This window comes from Cynocephalus volans, chromosome 5 (assembly GCF_027409185.1).
Source record: "Cynocephalus volans isolate mCynVol1 chromosome 5, mCynVol1.pri, whole genome shotgun sequence".
NCBI classification, from domain to species: domain Eukaryota; kingdom Metazoa; phylum Chordata; class Mammalia; order Dermoptera; family Cynocephalidae; genus Cynocephalus; species Cynocephalus volans.
The window spans coordinates 91,346,393-91,366,934 of NC_084464.1; the positions used below are offsets into that span (position 1 = coordinate 91,346,393).

Genomic DNA, 20,542 nt, shown 5'->3' on the forward strand with positions numbered 1-20,542 from the left:
AGAAGTAAGTAGAATTTTTGAGTCAGTTTTTGTCATTTCTGGAGAAAGGGCTTGAAGTTCTTATGACAGAAAATAGTTATAGTCCCCAAGACAAATATCCTTCATTCAAAATCATCTGTTCTCTGCAGTCTTTCTTAAATCCATTTCTTTTTTCAGCATCTCCTGAATTTTCTAAATAATCCCGGCCTTTTCCAGAATTCTTGCCCTCTCCATATGTATCAGTCCTTCTGACATTATTATATATGTCTTCAGTATCACTTTAGATCATTTTTATGGTTGACTTGGCCTTTGATTCCTCTAAGCCTTCTTTGTGCCCTGCTCTTTCTAGTATTCAGCTTCACTGATCACATGTCTTTTTCTTTCTTGTATATTATGACAGAGGAGTGGCCTAATTGTCCACCATTATTAGCAGCCCCTGAGGTGTGTAACAAAGATGCAAACGTTTTACTGTAAAAGTTTTATAGCTCAGATCTATCTCAAAATAGTATAAAATAACTACACAAGTTTCTGTGAAAGCTAGAGGCACGCATATGGACCTACCTCTTTCCCTGTTCTCCTGTCTTTCTTCCCTGTCACTTTTAGAATAGGTGTCTTCATATCTATTGTAATTGTCCATTTTCTTCTGGGTGATTTTGCCCTGCTTTTCCTAAAATCAAGGCTTCTGTTTTGGCAAAATATTTTATTTCCTTCTTGACCTGTGAAAATAAAGACTCTTATCAGTTTTCTTTACTTCTTTTCTTTCTTGCCTTTGGATCCTATATCACACTGTCCTGTGGCTGGTTTATTTCTTGTACATCATTGTTCCCTTTTAGCACTTAAAACCCATTTTTATCTCTTCATTCCATGTATGTTTCAAGTGACTCTTATTTCAATAATTCTATCTAATAACATAATAGGACAAGATGCTAATTCAAAAGGAAAAAAATAGTTTATTGGACTATGTCTCCTCCTACTCCAAATTCTTAAGCTGGTCCAGCTATGAGATAGGTGACATTTAGTGATCATTTAGTATGTGATGTAAACTATACCAGGTACTTTAGATACTTAATCTCCTTTAATGCTCACAGTAATTTTATGACATTTAAGTGCTGTTTAACCTCTATTTTATAAATGGGATATGAAAGGTTAGAGAAGTTAAATAACTCCAAGTTTGCCTAGCTATTAGACCATTTCATATCTATGTCTTTTCTTAGTTTCCAATACTTATGCTTTTTCTGCTGTTCAGTTCAGTTTACAGACACATACACATGTGCACATGTGTGCACACACACCAGGCTAAGCTGCAATGCTTTATAAGAGGCATCTTTTTATATGTTTTTATTGCAAGATTTGAAGAAAGCAAATCTTGATCTTAAAAACTAAATTTAAAAATCTGTGTAATTAATATGAATTAACATTTCCTATTTGCTTTTTCACAGACTGAAGGCGCTGGACTTGCTACCTGTATAGAACTGTGTGTGAAAGCTCTTCGCTTGGAATCTACAGAAAATACTGAAGTGAAAATATCTATTTGCAAGACTATTTCATGCTTGTTGCCTGATGATCTGGAAGTTAAACGTGCTTGTCAGCTGAGTGAATTTCTTATTGAGCCTACAGTAGATGCATATTATGCTGTGGAAATGTTGTATAATCAGCCAGACCAGAAATATGATGAAGAAAATCTTCCAATACCAAATTCTCTACGCTGTGAGCTCTTACTTGTATTGAAAATGCAATGGCCTTTTGATCCAGAATTCTGGGATTGGAAAACCTTAAAACGACAATGTCTTGCATTAATGGGAGAAGAAGCATCCATTGTGTCTTCAATAGATGAATTAAATGACAGTGAAGTATATGAGAAAGTAACAGACTACCAGGAAGAGAGTAAGGAAACTTCTGTGAATGGACTTTCTGGTGGAGTTGGTGCTAATTCTGGCCTTCTTAAAGACGTTGGTGATGAAAAGCAAAAGAAGAGAGAGATAAAACAATTGAGAGAGAGGGGATTTATATCTGCTAGGTTTAGAAATTGGCAAGCCTACATGCAGTATTGTGTGCTATGTGACAAAGAATTCCTTGGTCATAGAATAGTACGACATGCTCAGAAACATTACAAAGATGGAATTTACAGTTGCCCCATATGTGCAAAGAACTTTAATTCTAAAGAAACTTTTGTCCCTCATGTTACATTGCATGTTAAACAATCTAGTAAAGAAAGACTAGCAGCTATGAAACCATTAAGAAGATTGGGAAGGCCTCCTAAGGTCCCAACTACCAATGAAAATCAGAAGACTAATACTGTGGCTAAGCAGGAACAGCGGCCTATAAAAAAGAATAGTCTCTATTCAACAGATTTCATAGTATTTAATGACAATGATGGTTCAGATGATGAGAATGATGACAGAGATAAATCTTATGAGCCAGAAGTGATCCCAGTCCAGAAACCAGTACCTGTTAATGAATTTAATTGCCCTGTAACTTTTTGTAAAAAGGGCTTTAAGTACTTTAAAAATTTAATTGCTCATGTGAAAGGGCATAAGGATAATGAAGATGCCAAGCGCTTTCTTGAAATGCAAAGCAAAAAAGTTATTTGCCAGTACTGTAGACGGCATTTTGTAAGTGTTACTCATCTTAATGATCACTTACAAATGCACTGTGGCAGTAAACCATATATCTGTATACAGATGAAATGTAAGGCTGGTTTTAATAGTTATGCAGAGCTTTTAACCCACCGAAAGGAGCATCAAGTCTTTAGAGCAAAGTGTATGTTTCCTAAATGTGGCAGAATTTTTTCAGAAGCTTATTTACTGTATGATCATGAAGCACAACATTATAATACCTACACTTGTAAGTTCACAGGTTGTGGTAAAGTTTATCGTTCTCAGAGTGAGCTAGAAAAGCATCTGGATGATCACAGTTCTCCTCCTGAGAAAGTGCTGCCTCTCCCTCTCGAAGACCAACTTAATTCATCTGGAGATTCTCTTCAGCTTTCCAAAATGAATCAGAACACAGAAGAGACTATTGAGAAAGAAAGATCTATTCTTCCTTCCGAAGATAACATTGAAAACAGCTTACCAGCACATAGAAGTGATGCTTGGGATAAAAGTAAAGCAGAATCAGCTGTGACCAAACAAGACAAGATTTCTGCCTCTGAGCTTAGGCAAGCTAATGGACCATTGTCAAATGGTTTGGGAAACCCTGCTGCTACTCCTCTGCTTCAGGCCAGTGAAGTAGCTGTGTCCATTAAGGTGTCTCTCAATCAGGGGATTGAAGATAACTTTGGAAAGCAAGAAAACTCAGCTGTGGAAGGCACTGGTGAATCACTGGTCACAAACTTACATACACCCATTGAAGATACTTGTAATAATTTGTGTCATCCAGGTTTCCAAGAGAAAAAAGAACAGGATTGCTTTAATGAAGCCCAGATTACTCAGAATTCTTTAGTAAATTCAGAAACCCTCAAAATAGATGACCTTACCCCACAAAACTTAGAAAGACAAGTGAACAACCTGATGACCTTTTCTCTGCAAAATCAGGCAGTATTTCAAAACAGTTTACCAACTTCCAAGTTTGAATGTGGGGGTAATGTTAAAACAGCATCCAGTCTTTATAATTTACCTCTTAAGACATTAGAAAGTATCACATTTGTTCCACCACAGCCCAACCTAAGTACTTCATTAGGAACTCCGTCAGTGCCTCCAAAAGCTCCAATTCAGAAATTCAGCTGCCAGGTCGATGGATGTACTCGAACCTATAATTCTTCACAGAGTATTGGGAAACACATGAAGACAGCACACCCTGACCAATACGCTGCATTTAAAATGCAGCGCAAAAATAAAAAAGGTCAGAAATCTAACAACTTAAATACACCAAATAATGGAAAGTTTGTTTATTTTTTGCCATCACAGGTGAGCAGCTCTAATAATGCATTTTTTACACCACAGACCAAAGTCAATGGGAATGCTACTTGTTCAGCCCAGTTGCAGCATGTCTCACCTTCCATTTTTCCAGCTCATTTAGCAAGTTTATCAACTCCATTGTTGCCCTCAATGGAAAGTGTCATAAATCCAAGTATACCTTCTCAGGATAAAAATGAACAAGGTGGTATGTTACGTTCCCAAATGGAAAATGTATCTAATACTACCTTGCCAGCACAAATGGAAGATTTAACCAAAACAGTTTTGCCTTTGAATATTGACAGTGGCTCAGATCCTTTTCTTCCTTTACCTGCAGAAAGTAGTTCAATGTCTCTCTTCCCTTCACCAGCAGAGAATGGGACTAATTCTGTTTTTTCCCAGCTGGAAAATAATACAAATCATTATTCCTCACAGATTGAAGGAAACACCAATTCATCCTTTCTCAAGGGTGGTAATGGTGAAAATGCAGTTTTCCCTTCACAAGTGAAAGTTGAAAATGACTTCAATAGCACCAGTGCCCAACAGTCTGCACCTGAAAAAGTTAAAAAAGACCGTGGGCGGGGCCCAAATGGGAAGGAAAGAAAACCCAAGCACAACAAAAGGGCTAAATGGCCTGCAATTATTAGAGATGGGAAATTCATTTGTAGCAGGTGTTACAGGGCTTTTACTAATCCCAGATCTCTGGGTGGACACTTATCTAAGCGATCTTATTGTAAACCACTGGATGGAGCAGAAATTGCTCAAGAACTTCTGCAGAGTAATGGACAGCCTTCTCTTCTTGCCAGCATGATTCTCTCCACAAATGCAGTAAATTTGCAGCAGCCACAACAGTCTACCTTCAATCCAGAAGCATGTTTTAAAGATCCATCGTTCCTTCAGCTTCTTGCTGCAGAAAATCGCTCATCAACATTTTTACCAAATACATTTCCTCGATCTGATGTGACTACCTTTAACACCAGTGTTAGTCAAGATGGAAGTGAAATTATTAAGCAGGCTTTGGAAACTGCTGGCATTCCCAGTACATTTGAGGGTGCTGAAATGCTTTCTCATGTTGTTCCAACAAGTTGTGTATCAGATGCAGCACAAGTGAATGCAGCAGTGGTGCCAAATCCAACTGTGCCACCCCTGTTGCAGACTGTATGTCACCCAAACACCCTGCTGACAAACCAGAATAGGACACCAAACTCTAAAACTTCCTCCATTGAGGAATGTAGCAGTTTGCCTGTTTTTCCAACAAATGACTTACTACTGAAGACTGTTGAAAATGGTTTGTGCTCTAGTTCATTCTCTGATTCTAGTGGGCAATCACAAAATTTTACCAGTAACAGTTTACGTGTCTCAGTTATAAGTGGTCCTCAGAACACAAGACCCAGTCATTTAAATAAAAAGGGAAACAGTGCTTCTAAAAGAAGAAAGAAAGTTGCTCCTCCACTAATTGCACCTAATGCTTCCCAAAACTTGGTAACAGGTGACTTAACAATGGGACTCATAGCAAAGAGTATTGAGATCCCAACTACTAACCTTCATTCAAACATAATTCCAAATTGTGAACCTCAGGGTTTGGTGGAAAATCTAACACAGAAATTAAATAATGTTGACAATCAGTTATTTGTGACTGATCTAAAAGAGAACTTCAAAACCAATCTTGAGTCCCATACAGTGTTAGCCCCTTTAACATTAAAAACTGAAAATGATGATTCCCAAATGATGGCTTTGAATTCATGCACAACTTCAATAAATTCTGATTTGCAGATTTCTGAAGATAATGTTATACAAAACTTTGAAAAGACTCTTGAAATTATTAAAACTGCTATGAATTCTCAAATACTTGAGGTAAAAAGTGAGTCTCAGGGTGCTGGTGAAACATCACAGAATGCTCAGATAAATTATAATATTCAGCTTCCTTCGGTAAATGCTGTACAAAATAACAAATTACCTGATTCTGCTCAGTTTTCCTCCTTCATAAGCATCATGCCAACAAAAAGTAACATTCCTCAATCTGAAGTATTGCATAAGGAAGATCAAATACAGGAAATTTTAGAGGGCTTACAGAAATTAAAATTAGAAAGTGACCTATCCACTCCGGTATCCCAGTGTGTACTAATAAATGCATCAGTAACACTGACTCCCACTCCTGTTAAACCAATTCCAAATGTCACAATAGTTCAGCCAGTTTCTGAAATGATAAACATTCAATTTAGTGACAGAGTTAACAAACCCTTTGTGTGTCAAAACCAAGGCTGTAACTACAGTGCTATGACAAAAGATGCACTATTTAAGCACTATGGTAAAATTCATCAGTACACTCCAGAGATGATTCTTGAAATTAAGAAAAATCAGTTGAAATTTGCTCCATTTAAATGTGTAGTACCTACATGTACAAAAACATTTACAAGAAATTCTAATCTCCGGGCACACTGTCAGTTGGTACATCATTTTACAACTGAAGAAATGGTAAAGTTAAAAATAAAAAGGCCTTATGGAAGAAAAACACAGAGTGAAAATTTGTCAGCCCCACGAATTATACAATTAAAAAAACTAACTATGACAGAGGAAAATAAAAGGGAATTCCAGCCTGCTTTACAATTGGGAGCAGAGACAGAAAATGCTCTCAGTAATGTAGCAGTGGTCCCAGAAAAACAACTTACAGAAAAAAAAAGTCCTGACAAAACAGAAAGTTCTTCACAAGTGATTACAGTTACTTCAGAACAGTATAATACAAATTCTCTCACAAACGTACAGACCAAAGGACGGAAAATTAGGAGGCATAAAAAAGAAAAGGAGGAGAAAAAACAAAAGAAGCCAGTTTCCCAATCCTTTGAGTTTCCAACAAGATATAGTCCCTATCGACCTTATCGATGTGTTCACCAGGGATGCTTTGCTGCCTTTACAATACAGCAAAACTTGATTCTTCATTATCAGGCTGTCCACAAATCTGATTTACCTGCATTTTCTGCAGAAGTTGAAGAGGAAAGTGAAGCTGGTAAAGAAAGTGAAGAAACTGAAATTAAACAAACTATGAAAGAATTTCGATGTCAGGTGAGTGACTGCTCTCGAATTTTCCAAGCAATTACTGGCCTAATACAACACTACATGAAACTTCATGAAATGACTCCTGAGGAAATTGAAAGTATGACTGCTTCTGTGGATGTTGGGAAATTTCCATGTGACCAGTTAGAGTGTAAATCTTCATTTACTACATATTTGAACTATGTTGTTCATCTTGAAGCAGACCACGGAATTGGGATAAGGACAAGTAAAACAGAAGAAGATGGTATATACAAGTGTGATTGTGAAGGCTGTGACCGTATATATGCAACTCGGTCTAATCTCCTTCGACACATTTTTAATAAGCATAATGACAAACATAAAGCTCATTTGATTCGGCCAAGAAGGTTAACACCTGGCCAGGAAAATATATCAAGTAAAGCAAACCAAGAAAAGTCAAAGTCTAAACATCGGGGAACAAAGCACAGCAGATCTGGAAAGGAAGGAATCAAAATGCCTAAGACCAAACGAAAGAAAAAAAATAATTTAGAAAACAAGAATGCAAAGATTGTGCAGATTGAAGAAAATAAACCTTATTCTCTGAAACGGGGAAAGCATGTATATTCAATAAAGGCTAGAAATGATGCCTTATCTGAATGTACAAGCAGATTTGTAACCCAGTATCCATGTATGATAAAGGGGTGTACTTCAGTTGTTACAAGTGAAAGCAACATAATTAGGCATTATAAGTGCCATAAGTTGTCTAAGGCATTTACATCACAGCACCGCAATCTTCTTATTGTCTTCAAACAGTGTTGTAACTCACAAATAAAGGAAACTTCTGAGCAAGAAGGTGATAAGAGTAATGTGAAAGATTCTGACACGTGTATATCAGAGAGCAATGATAACTCAAAAACAACTACAGTTCCACAGAACGAAGTTGAAAAAAATGAAAAAGATGAAGTGGATGAGCTAACAGAATTATTTATTACAAAATTAATAAATGAAGATAGCACAAGTGTTGAGACCCAAGCTAATACCTCTTCAAATGTAAGTAATGAATTGCAGGAGAATAATCCCTGCCAGTCAGAAAGACAAAAAACAAGTAATTTGAAGAGAGTTAATAAAGAGAAAAATGTCTCCCAAAATAAAAAGAGGAAAGTTGAAAAAGCTGAACCAGTATCAGCAATGGAGTTAAATAGTGTGAATAAAGAAGAAGAAACTGCCATTGCAATTCAGACCACTGAGGAGCATCCTGCATCTTTTGACTGGAGCTCATTTAAGCCAATGGGATTTGAAGTATCATTTCTGAAGTTTCTTGAGGAGTCTGCGGTGAAGCAGAAGAAAAATACTGACAAAGACCAACTAAATAGTGGAACTAAAAAAGGATCCCATTCAAATTCAAGAAAAAATATTGAAAAGACCTCTGTGGCTAGTGGAAATCATATATGTTCTTGTAAAGAAAGTGAAACCTTTATACAGTTTGCCAATCCATCACAGCTTCAGTGCAGTGATAATGTAAAAATTGTTTTAGACAAGACTCTTAAAAATTGCACGGAGCTTGTCTTAAAGCAGCTCCAGGAAATGAAACCTACCGTCAGTCTGAAAAAACTTGAAGTACATTCAAATGATTCTGATATATCTGTTATGAAAGAAATCAGTATAGGTAAAGCCACAGGCAAAGTGCAGTACTGAAACTAATGTACTATAAATACATTATTTACAGTTTTATTTTAAGTAGGAAACCATTAAGCATGCTAGAATTGTGACATTTTCATTATTTTTGTTGTTGACATGAATTAACCTGGCCCCCCCAAAAAAAGAAAAAAAAAAAAAACATGACAATTGTCGTGTAAAACTTTTTTTATCCCTATGGGACTTGAGGAACAGAATCATTACTTCAGTTATTGTAAATAGTTGAGTTAAACCTCAAATTTCTATCACCCAGTTGCCCTTTTCATGAACTAAGTACGCTGTGTGATTGGTATGTTTCACCAGGTCACTGCTCATGTATAACAAGGCTCTTTATTTGTAGATACCTTTTTTGTATATATTTATTATTGTAAATCATTTGCTGCCACCAGCAGTCTGTAAGTCTAAAATATTAAATGACACGTTTATATTTGGAATTTTAATTTTTAACTAAGTGATCAAGTTTTTAAAACTGTTCTTTATTGTTTTAAATTAAGAACTTTTTGAACTAAAACTAGAAATTCTGCCATAGTTCACTGATTTTTACATGAAACATGTATTTGCAAGATGATCTCAAGATTACTTTTCACAAAGTAGGCATAATATATTGACACTTTGCTCTACTTTGTAAATTTGCCATCCAGGACTTTTGGGTGGTATTCATGTGAAATTAAAGCAGATTCCTATAGCTACAGTTTTTTTTTTTTTTTCATTGCTTCTAATTGGATATAGTTACTATGAATCCATGAAATATATAGGAAATGTGAATAAAGAATTTACTACATTGAAGATTTTAAACATTTGGTATTAAAAAAAATCCTTTGTGAATGTGATAGAAACTAGTAGTGTGGAGCAGTGTAAATATTTGAGGTGGTGATTTGTGAAGTAGCCCAGTATTGCCTTAATAAAAGTCACATTTCATTTCTTGTTTTATACACGTGATCTTATAAAGGTTTTGTTTTTGTTTTTTCATTTTCTGAAATTTATAGATTGGTGTATAGCTTTAAACTGTATAAACTTTTGTGGAAAGATTTTTTTTAAACGTTTTTATAAATCTTAAAATTAGTATCATCAAAGTGAGCCCATCTTGTGTTTATAAAATGCAAGAGTCCTTAACATTTATAATTACATAGATGAAACACTTTCTATAAGGAAGTTGGATGTTTTGATTTCACTGTTTATAGATGTTAGATTGTACAGATTTGTCTGTATTTTCTCACCATATCTAATGATACTTTTTTCATTAGATTGGTCTTCAAGAGCAGTATTAGTTATAATTGATTATTTTGATTATCCAGTATATAGTTAGCTCTTATAGTTTAGCTTTATACACCATATTTATACTGTGGATTTATGGCCAGAAATAGAGGTGATTTCAGGAGAGTGTATGACCATTTAAAGTCCAATTAAAATCAGTACTGGAAACAAAAGGAAACATTCTTTCAATATTTACTTTTGTTTCTATTTGCCATAAGTAGTAGCATTGATTTTTTTTACTTTGTGTTTGTTATAAAACAGTTGCAGTCACAATATTATTAGCCTGAGATATTGATGATATTGTGATATGAAAATATGTATATTCCCTGTGCAAAATCAGATTTGCAGAGAAATGAAGCACTTAACATTAACTGAAATTGCTGGAAAATAAGCATGGCTAAGGAGTGAACTATTTTCTTTTTGAAAATATTTTTTAAGTTTTGTTATTAAAGTATTATAGTTTTATTTTGGGGGTTTAATGGGTTATACTGAATAGTTGGTTTCACCTCCTTAAGGTTTCTTACCAATATGCATAAAACTTGACACGTTAAAATCCCTTTCCTTTGGTAAGCCCACTGTTATTTATTAAAATAAAAATTGTTTTTATGGGTGATTAATACATGTTTTTTCTAAATTAATAATTTAAATAACTGAATAATTTTAATATTAAATTTTTGTTAACAACTGAATGTTTCCGTACAGTTTTCTTAGAAGTTGACCCAGCTCTTAAAGGTGGGCATTTGACAAACCTGCCCGCTATAGTGCACTAGTAAGTAGGTTTATTTCTGATAATTGTAGGGATGAGCCACTGTTAAGTGAAAATGTCAATGTATTGGGGTTTTTCTTTTGCTCATTAGCTTGGGAAAATTGACCACTAGACATTTCTGTAATTGTTCTCCTACATGTCAGGGGAAAGGGTTTGCCAACATTGAACGGAATTTTTTTATAATTCCAGGTAATGTATGCTAAAAGTAATTATGAGTGAGTGGGCTTTTTAGCATGGAACAGTAAAATCAAATTATGGTATAAAAAATATAAATTTATAGAACAGCATGTTGGTAAAATTTGATATGGATTGTAATGCCTAAGTATTAAAAAAGAATCATAAAGTATATGTTTTACATGGTATACTTTTCCTCAATCTATTGTCTGAGATATTTTCTTCCTACAGCCTAAATTCACCCAATGTTTTAAAAAATGGATTTTCCCCCTCTTCTTAACCCAAAGAATTTGAATATTACAGATCAGAATCATATTATTCAAAAGACATAATAATTGACTTACGTGAAATGTAAGTTTTGGAAATGTTCACCATAGTTAAAGTATTGCTTTAAAGGGCTAGACAGATTTTCAACAAGGCAAATTTTGATCATCAGGTAATCAGTGAAAGGTGGTATGGATATTAAGGTGAAAGTACCTAAGTACTACAGCTAGAGACATCAGAGAGAATGCCCTGTTTTTCTGGGAAAAGGAGATAGTTGTGAAAGTATTTGTAAAGAAGATGAGTCTTGAAAGATGAATGAGTGCTTACTAGATGGTCAGAGGGAACAAGGGAGTTTTAGGCTTGGAGGCATGAAGAGGCATAGTGCATTGCATTGTTGCAAGTGGTCCGTATGGAAAGATAGATAGTTGGAGAAGCTGACGAGGCAAATGGGCCAGATCCTGAAGGTTTTTGTATGCCATGTTAATCTCTAGTTAAAAAAAAAAAAAAAAAAAAAAAGTTACTGAATGCATTTAAATTGAACAATTTAATCAGGTACCAATTTTAGAAAGATAATTGGCACTGTCTAGAGGCTAGATGGGGAAATTAGAGGTTAATAGCAGAGAGACTTGAAATAGCCCAGGCAAAAAATGATGAAAGCAGGAGAAAGATCATGTTAACAGAATTAGGAAAGAGACTAATGGAAATGAGAGTTGCTAAAAAGTAATGTAGTCTAAGCCTTTTTCAAAATGTTTATTGTAGTGAGATACCAGGGGGGGTAGAAGGTGAGTTCTGTGATCGAAAAGTTTTCTAAACTGCGTGTTATAGTTCTTAAAGAATCCAATGCATATTAAAGACTGGAAAGTCCTAGAATAAAGAAAAAATGTTAACTGTTGAAGTGGGAATTTTCCAGGTTAATTGTCCATAAAAACATTTTCCTATTTTAATGTTAATACCTAGGAATATCCCACTGAATTAATGTTCTAAGGAACAGATTTTGGAAAATTCTAATCTAAGATGGCATTTATTCAACCAGGACTTATAATCAACAGTGTGCACCAATTCAGTTGTATCATGTGTTTACAGGTGGTGATTATTCTGTTTGGTCAACTTGTCCATTTCAATTGATTAGTTCCCCTGCTGTATTGGTGGTTAATGTTTTGAGTATCACCCTGTATTCAAATAATATTTGTGAACATCAACAAAGTGTGCTGTGATTAAAATCCAGTCTCCTTACTTGCTCAAAATCCCCTGCCAACCTTTCTAAACATTCTACTTCCCATTTCCACTTGTTTCCGTTCTTTGAACACATAATAAGCTTCTTTCCCCACCTCAAAGCCTTTACACATATGTCTGTCTGGAGTGCTTATTCCTCGTGTTTGTATGGCTGAGTCCTTATCGGTTTGCAGATTAAATGTCCCCTTATCAGAGACACCCAGATCACTATGATAGTTTTACCTGCCCATTCTTTGCAACAGTGTTTTTGATTTTTTTATCTGTTACTTGTTTATTATATGTACCTTTCAACACTACCACACCATGAAGAAAATGATAATACCTGTTTTTCCCAATGACCTTGCTCATTAGAGCCTCTCTTTTCAGTGCTCTGTTCTGCCATAAATAGGAACCGTACACTTTACCATAATCAAAAGCTGTATCGCTTCCACACCTTGAATTTAGATTCTCTTTCTCCCAGTCACAAACTTCTAGCTCACCTGTTCAAGATATCTTCACTAAAAAATTATACCTCATCACCACCACTTGCTGACTGTCCATCAGTTCACTACTGTCCTCAAATTGTTCGGCTTAGAGACTAGATCCCATTGTTATACACCCTCCTTTGCAAATATCCTCAGACTATGCCCCTCTCCCTCTGTCATGATCTCCTGGAAGAATCACAAAACCTTCTGTCTGCTATTGAGTAATTGAGTGGAAGAAAATTATTCCAGGAGGTAGGTTGATAATCTCAAAACTTAAGTAAGTAGACTCAAAACTACCTGGCAACTTATCTGTAGTTTTATGGTAACTTAGCTTGGTTCCACAAGGTTAAATGACATTTCTCTCATGATCTTTTAATCACGTTTTGCTGAGAAAGTTTTTTTAATTCAACAGTAAACCTCAACTTTTCACCACCGCCAAATTTACAAACCTGCTCATATCTGCGCTCTTCTATTTCTTTTCAAAAACCTATCCCTCTTGTGGATTCCATTTCCCCTCACCTCCTCAAGAACTTTAAATGAGCTACTCCCTTGTTTCATCAACCTTTCTTATACTAGATCCTTTCCAACAGTTTATAGATAGGCCCTAGTAGCTACAGTTCTTGAAGGGAGGGGGCACTTTGTTCCATCCAACTGTAACCCCATTTTTGGTCCCAGTCACAGCTAATCTGAGTTGCCTGCTCATACATGCTCCATATCCTAACTTCTCATTTACTACCACTTTATTTGTTCCTACAACTCTCCTAAAATTGCTCTTGTCAGGATCACCAGTCTCTTCCATGCTGCCATATCTACTGGTTTTTTGTTTGTTTGGTGTGCTGTTCCTGGAGGCACTGCAGTACCAGGATACCAAGTCAATGGGTGGAGTGGATGGAGCAAGCTCTTATTCCATTTCCCTGCTCCAAAAATCCATTTAATATCTACTGGTTCTTTTTCTGCCCTGATTCACTGCCTCAGGAGCATTCAGTAAGATTGATGACTGTCTCACCAAGACACTCCCCTCTTTCGATTTTCTCCTTACTTTTTTCTGATAGTTCCCCCTCTGACTTCATCCCTAGTTGGTCTTCCAGTACCTGACCTCTGGATCACTGTCTCTCTGTGCTCTCTATGAACTCCATTATACCCTCATAGAACTCCATTCTATGAAGTTTAGTATTATCAATGTACCTGACCAAACATTTCATAGTTCCACACTAGTATATTCGACTGCCTACCTCATTTAAGCATATCATGTCCAAACCACTATTTCCTTCTCCACTCCACCTTCAATTTATTCCTCTCCCAGTATTCCTTATCTAGATAAGTGAAGTCATTGAGTTCTGAAGTCATTGGGTTCTGAAGCTAGGCTGTTTGATATTGTTATCATAATAAACAATTTATGTCCCTTCCCTATGTTTTGTCACAATTATGTGACTAAGATATGACCTCCTAAGAAGAAAGAACTCTTCTACTTCTCTCCATATCATTATAACTCTAATCCAAATCACCACCATCTCTTGTCTAGCCACTGGGACATGTTCCCTACTGTCTTTCAGAATATTCTCCAACAAGCAGCTAGGCTGATTTTTGAAAAGGAATTTTGAGGGAAACAACTCACTGTCGTCACACTGCACTTTGAATAAAATGTTTATTTTTTTACTGTGGTCCCTACCTGTCTCTCTAGGCACATCTTGTTACTCTACTTTCATTTTCCCGTTGTGTTGTAGCCACATTGGTTTCCTTTGAGTTCCTCAAATCAGCCAAGCTCTTTCACATCTCAAGGCCCTGCACTAGCTTTTCCTTCTGCTTGGAATGCTGCTTTTGCTGTGTTCTAACTTACTCTTTTTTCAGGTATTAGGCCTCCAGCCTCATGACTGATTGTTCATTAAAGTTCTCAGTTTTCTTCGTGACATTTATCACAAGTTGTCATTGCTTTCTTCCTGCTGTATTGTCTGAACTGTGGGCTGCACAAGGACAGAATCCTTTAGGTAGGTCACCTGCCACTCTATGCCCAGTACTTAGTACAGTACCTTAGCTATTTAGCAGTAGTATATATTTATTGACTACTTAAGTGGGTGATAAAGAAATCATGGGATTCTAACTCTCATGAAGCTCAGAGTGTAATTACACAATTATAAGTTCTGTGAAAGAATAATTCAGAGTATTAGAATATGTAATAGGGTGAATACAATGACTATATAATCTGTGGTAAGGAAAAGCATTTAGTAAAGGCTTCCCTAAAGAAAAACTAGGGGAGGGAAGGCAAAGAAAACTCCAGGTAAGGGGGAAGCATGTGTGAAAAGCTCTGATAAGGATTAACTTTTGAGGAAATGGTAGGAAGTTGGTAAGGATAGATTTGTAAATGAATGAGGAGAGAGAAGCAAGGGCCAGATTTCATAGTGTCTTAGAAAAGACCTAATTGTTTTGGACTTTATCCTCAGCAATGAGTTCACATTTTGGTTTTAAACAGGAATGATATTCTTGTAGTTTTAAAAGCTCACTCTTGTGAGGAAGCATTACACTGGGGAATTCAGGAAGACCAGTTAGGAAGGCTGTCCAAGTCACCCAGGGAAAAGGATAATGACTTGTAGTAGATTGGCACTGGCAGAGGTAGAAAAGTGGAAGGACTTGATCATTAGGATTATGGGAAGTGGGGGAGACAGGAGAAGTAGAGAAAACTTGAGGGTTTTGGTTTGAATAATTGGTTGAAGAAGTACCATTTATTCAGCTAGGAAAAACTGGAACAGAAACAGTTTTATGAATGGATGATTGCTTAGGGAAACTATAGAAAAGGGCCCTGTGCTGGATCCTGAGGAACTCAATATTTAAAAGTAGATTAAAAGAAAAATAGGAAAATCATGAGAATAGGAGGATGGAAATTTTTAAAGGAAGCATGTACAATTCTGCCACATTCTGCTGAGGTAAGATAAGGATTGTAAAGTATCCTTTGGATTTAGTGATACAATAATCAGTGACCTTTCCAACTTAGTTTAAGTGGAAGCCAGAAGTGGTTTTAGGAGTATAGAGAGCAAGTGTAAACACCTATTTCTGGAAAGTTTGTGAAGGGGAGAAGGTAGAAATTTAGCTGGAGGTGTCATGCAGTCCAATCAAACTTCTTAAAGTGATGGACAAAATAGAACATGATTAAATGCCAATGAAAATTTGGCAGAGAGGTTAAGATGTAGTTACAAATATTGTAAAATTCTTGTTTCTGGCTTGGGTAATTATTATGACAATGCTGTTTACTAAGATTATATAGAAGAAATAGGGTTGGAGGAAAGGTTAATGTTGGGTTTAAGGTTTCTGTAGGTCAAGGCAGAGAGATATAGGGATCAGTTCTTTATAGGAGTCAGAAGCTACAGTTCTGGACTTTAAATACCTTGAGGGCAAGCATTCTGCCTTTTTCTTTTATCTCCTGAGCATTTATCCCAGAATCTGAGATATAATAATCACTTAGTACATTTTATTGAAATTAAAGGAAAAAGCAAAATCAGCTTTTAGATCTGAGCTACAAGTACAAGTTTGGGATTAGCAATTTTTAAAACTAGTTTGAGGCATGAGAGAGGATAACATGCCCAGAAAGCATGTAGGAAAAGATCACCAAGGAATGAAACCTGAGAAACACCAACACTTAGTAGGCAGAAGAAAGGAGACCAGCAAAGATGACTTGGGAAGGAAAAGTCAGGTGAGAACCAGGAAAGGGAAGAGGATTATGAAAGCCAGAGGAAGAAGACTGATGAAGGGTAGAGGGTCACGCCAAATGCCATTGGGAGATAATTAGGAGTAAGACTAAAGAGCCTAATAGAATTAACTGTTGGTGGTCATTGATCTTTAGAGATGTTTTAGTGGATGCTAAATATCTATTTTCTAGTTAAGTTCAATCGAATAGTGAATGAGCTAACAGGAAGTGAAGGCAGTGAGTTATTTATTGTGTAGATAGGTAGGTATTTTGCTTTAAAAAAAAGGAAATTGGGGGCTGGCCCTGTGGCTCACTCCGGAGACTGCGGCATTGTTAGTGCCAAGGCCACAGGTTCGGATCCTATATAGGGATGTCCGGTGCGCTCACTGGCTGAGCATGCTGCGGACCACACCGTGCCGAGGGTTGCGATCCCCTTACCAGTCAAAAAAAAGAAAAAGGAAATTGGTTAGTATCTGACTTATTTGAAGGTTTTTAAGATGAGTCTTGTATATGTGTGGGTTTCTATTAAAGAGGTAGAATTTGAAGTAGAGTAGTAAAGGGAACCTGGTACCAAGAACACAGGTGGAAGTGTTAGCTTTGCAAAGTAGAAAGAACACCCCTTAGACTTAGTCTGTTAAGTAGAAATGTTGAGCTCCTTGTCAGGAGGAAGGAAACAGATTGTTTCTGCTCAACGAAAAGCTTTGGAAAAGTAGAAAATGCCCCTTAGACTTAGTCTGTTAAGTAGAAATGTTGAGCTCCTTGTCAGGAGGAAGGAAACAGATTGTTTCTGCTCAACGACAAGCTTTGGAAAAGTAGAAAATGAAGGTTTGAATGGTGAAAGTTTGAGATAAAGAATGGGAAAGGAGCTGAGAAAGGGATATTAAATAATTACCAAGCAGCTAATACATGTTCTTTCTCACATTCAAGGCCTAGCTGAGTTAGGAGAACATAATATTGTAGTGGCACTATCTGCATGATGTGGTATTCCTGATAGTTTTCCTCAGTTTGGATTGAGAAGGAAGAGGGAGGTGGTTGCATAGTCCTGGTAGAAGTAATGCATCAATGTATTGAGCCTGAATAGGGTAGGAGACAGAGCCAAGAGGACAGAAGAAGAGGGAGTGGTCAAGGGACTGGAAGTCTTCATCGCATCAAAGAGAGGATATAGTGGGAATAAGGCCAGGAATTAGGTATGAAAGAATGGGACATTAAAATTTAAGATTTTAAGAGTACTGCAGCTTGCAGTGTCTGAAAATGGCCATAGAAGTAGATTACTGACTTGGAGTATAGATAAAGATTGTAAGACTTGAGAAATGTAAAGAACTTTGGGTCTGATTTATTGGATGGACAGTACACAGAAGATTCCCTTAGGAGAAACCAGTGTGAAAGAATGAATCAAGTGCCAAAGTCCTCAATTAAGAAGTTCAGCAGAGAGAGTGCTTCCAGACTGTGTGGTACAAACAAGGAGATTGGGACAGCATCTTCTTCAGAGTATCCTATTGACTCAAAAGTCTTGAGAGACCCAGCTTCAGTTAAGGTGAAGTTGCAGTATATAAATTTGTGAGGCAGTAAAGAACAAGAGTTGTAGAGGGAACCCTTTCTAGGAAGAATAATGAATAGGATTAGCAGGCATAAACAGAGGAATTCAAAGGAGAAGAATTAGAATAGTAAGAGTGGAAGTATAAGTAATATGACATTTTCGCCAAGAGGAAAGGTAAACTTTATACCTGAATTGTCTTTAAGTCCAACGTTACAGTCTAGGAGGAATCTGCTATATTTGATCTTCCCAGGCCTAGGTCCTATGTATCGGGTCTGCTAATGATAGTAACAGTTAACATTTATTGACCGCTAGTATGTGCGAGGCACTGTGCTAAGAACTTTCCTAGTATTGCTCTTATCTCATTTTAAGATGAAATTGATCAGGATGAGGAAAGGCTAGGTGTCTTGCCTAAGGATTACACAAATAGTATATGGTAGAGCTGAGAGCTGAAACCAGGCAAACTGACTCCAGAGCTTGAATGTGCCTTGATTTGGACAACATAGGCAGCCAAATGGGATAATAGGCTGCTCAGTGTTTTTAGCTGGAAGATAATCTAAAAATTGTCCTGGTATCCAAAAAGAATTTTCTCTAGATGATTAGGAAACAATATTAGGAGCTGATTTGTAAGTGATATTCTTTAAGACCCACATTTATCTTATATATTTTTTGTTTATGGCTTAGTTAACATTGATTCCAAAGAAAAAAGGAATAAGCTTCTGGAATCCAGTATGGCGCCATGAAGGAGGTGGCTGTGTTGATAAAGGTTGGGAATGCAGAAGAACAAAGGGACTGTCTGCTAGAGATCTGCACTGCACTTTAGAGATCTTAAACCAAAGAAGCTAAGAGAGAAGAATGGAAATGAGAAGCAATTGTGCAGGGGTTGGGTTCTGACCAACTCTCTAGTCATTCTAGTCAGTTTGTATTGGGAGGACTATAATCGAAACTTGCAGCCAGAGGGTGTTTTTTGCTGCCATGTTCTTTTCCCAAAATAGCTATATGACCATAGCAAAAGAATTTTCACTATGCACATTGCTCTTACACAGTCTTTAGTGCTACCACTCCTAGATCCCCTGTCCCTCAGGGTAGGTTGGAGAAGAGAAATGGGGCACCGGGGTGAAAACAATCGCCCTTAAGTGCCAAGGTGCTTCTATAGTAATGAAGTATTTAAGAAGTCACTGAGTTTTTGAGGACACAAGTGAATTCAAAACTATTCTGGAGCAGATCCCACCAGGAAATTCTTCACAGGAAACGGGTGTCTGTGAGTCATCTTCACAAGGGGAGTTCTTGTCAAACCGAACTGGCCCCTTTTATGTGGAGGCTTTAAGATGTTAACTGACACCTTGAAACTTAAGATCTGAGGGATAGGGGTGTATACAGAAAATCTCTTTTCTGTATCTCCAGTGCACTTTTACAATCATACAATCCAAATGTTCAAGTAATATTTGACAATCCTTGTTTGCTACTTCCAACCCTAAAAAGATGGTAAACTCATTACATATTTGAAAATTCCAAAACCATTCTTAATGTATTTATTAAACCTACTTTTGATTACTTAAAACCATCTCAGCTGCAGCATTACAAAATTTTCTCTCAAGCATGTATACCCTCAAAGGAGATCCCCTAATCCCATGATGGCAGCTAGGTGTTCATTTATGTGGTTTAGAATTTGATCCTCACAACAGCCCCTGCCCCACAAAAATAGAAAAACTAGCAGCACCATTTTATAGATAAATTGAGTGACATAGTGGGGAAATTCAATGACCTGTAACAGCAAACCTACAAAACTGGTTTCGTGACCCCTGGTTCAGAATGCTTTCTCTGCTGGCCTGCTTGGTGACAGTATTGCCATTTCAAAGGAGGAGGATGAAGGTGGAAAGTGTCAGGATTACATGGAAAAGTTATTAGGTTTTCATTGTAAATACAGAAAGCACTGCAATATACTTCTTATTTCAGTAAATAAGGCAAAATTAGAAGTCCTGTCACATGTTATGGCATACTTGATGTCTTAAATTTAAAAACTTTTTAAAAAGTAGTCTACATGTAACCAGTGTAAAAATTCTAGCTTCTTCCAACAAAATCTTGAAACCTGTGCAGCTCCCAGCCAAAGGGAATGAGCCAGCGGTATGAAAGGCAATAGCTACTTTGCCAGAAGTGAAAAGACCAGAAACATCCAGAATGGTGAGGCCGTTTCCAACACAGAATATTAATTGGTTATGTGTAATCATTGAGCTTTAGCTGCATGTCCCTTGGGCTTTTTTCTCTTTCTCACTCTCTCAAAGCTGATATCCCTGACAGAGAAAATCTGAATTTTGATTTTAAAACTATGGGCTAGAACCCAGCATTCCTGTGACCTAACTACATTTTTTTTTCTTTTTTCTTTTTACTGACCAAGCTATAATATCTATGTAGGCAGCTTTCCTTGGAAATACTACCTTGAAGTGAAGGATAGATATGCTCTAGTAGAGCTTTCAGATCAATACACAGCATTGGGTACTCAGTAGAGCAGCAATTAAAAAGTGTGCCAAACTCAAAAATCCTGGAAGAGAGGCTTGAGAATCCTGAGGCTGAGGTTTGACTCTATCTAGGTAGTAAGACAAT

At 36.7% G+C, this 20,542-nt stretch overlaps 1 protein-coding gene across 1 annotated transcript in view; it reads left to right on the forward strand.

The window, feature by feature from the left end:
• Nucleotides 1-9,022, forward strand: part of ZNF292 (zinc finger protein 292) — a 79,447-nt gene extending 70,425 nt beyond the window's left edge. Inside the window, exon 8 of the mRNA XM_063097629.1 lies at nt 1,419-9,022. Coding sequence (XP_062953699.1) covers nt 1,419-8,576 — 7,158 coding nt within the window. The 3' untranslated portion in view covers nt 8,577-9,022. The remainder of the gene's footprint in view (nt 1-1,418) is intronic.
• The last annotated feature ends 11,520 nt before the right edge of the window (nt 9,023-20,542 follow it).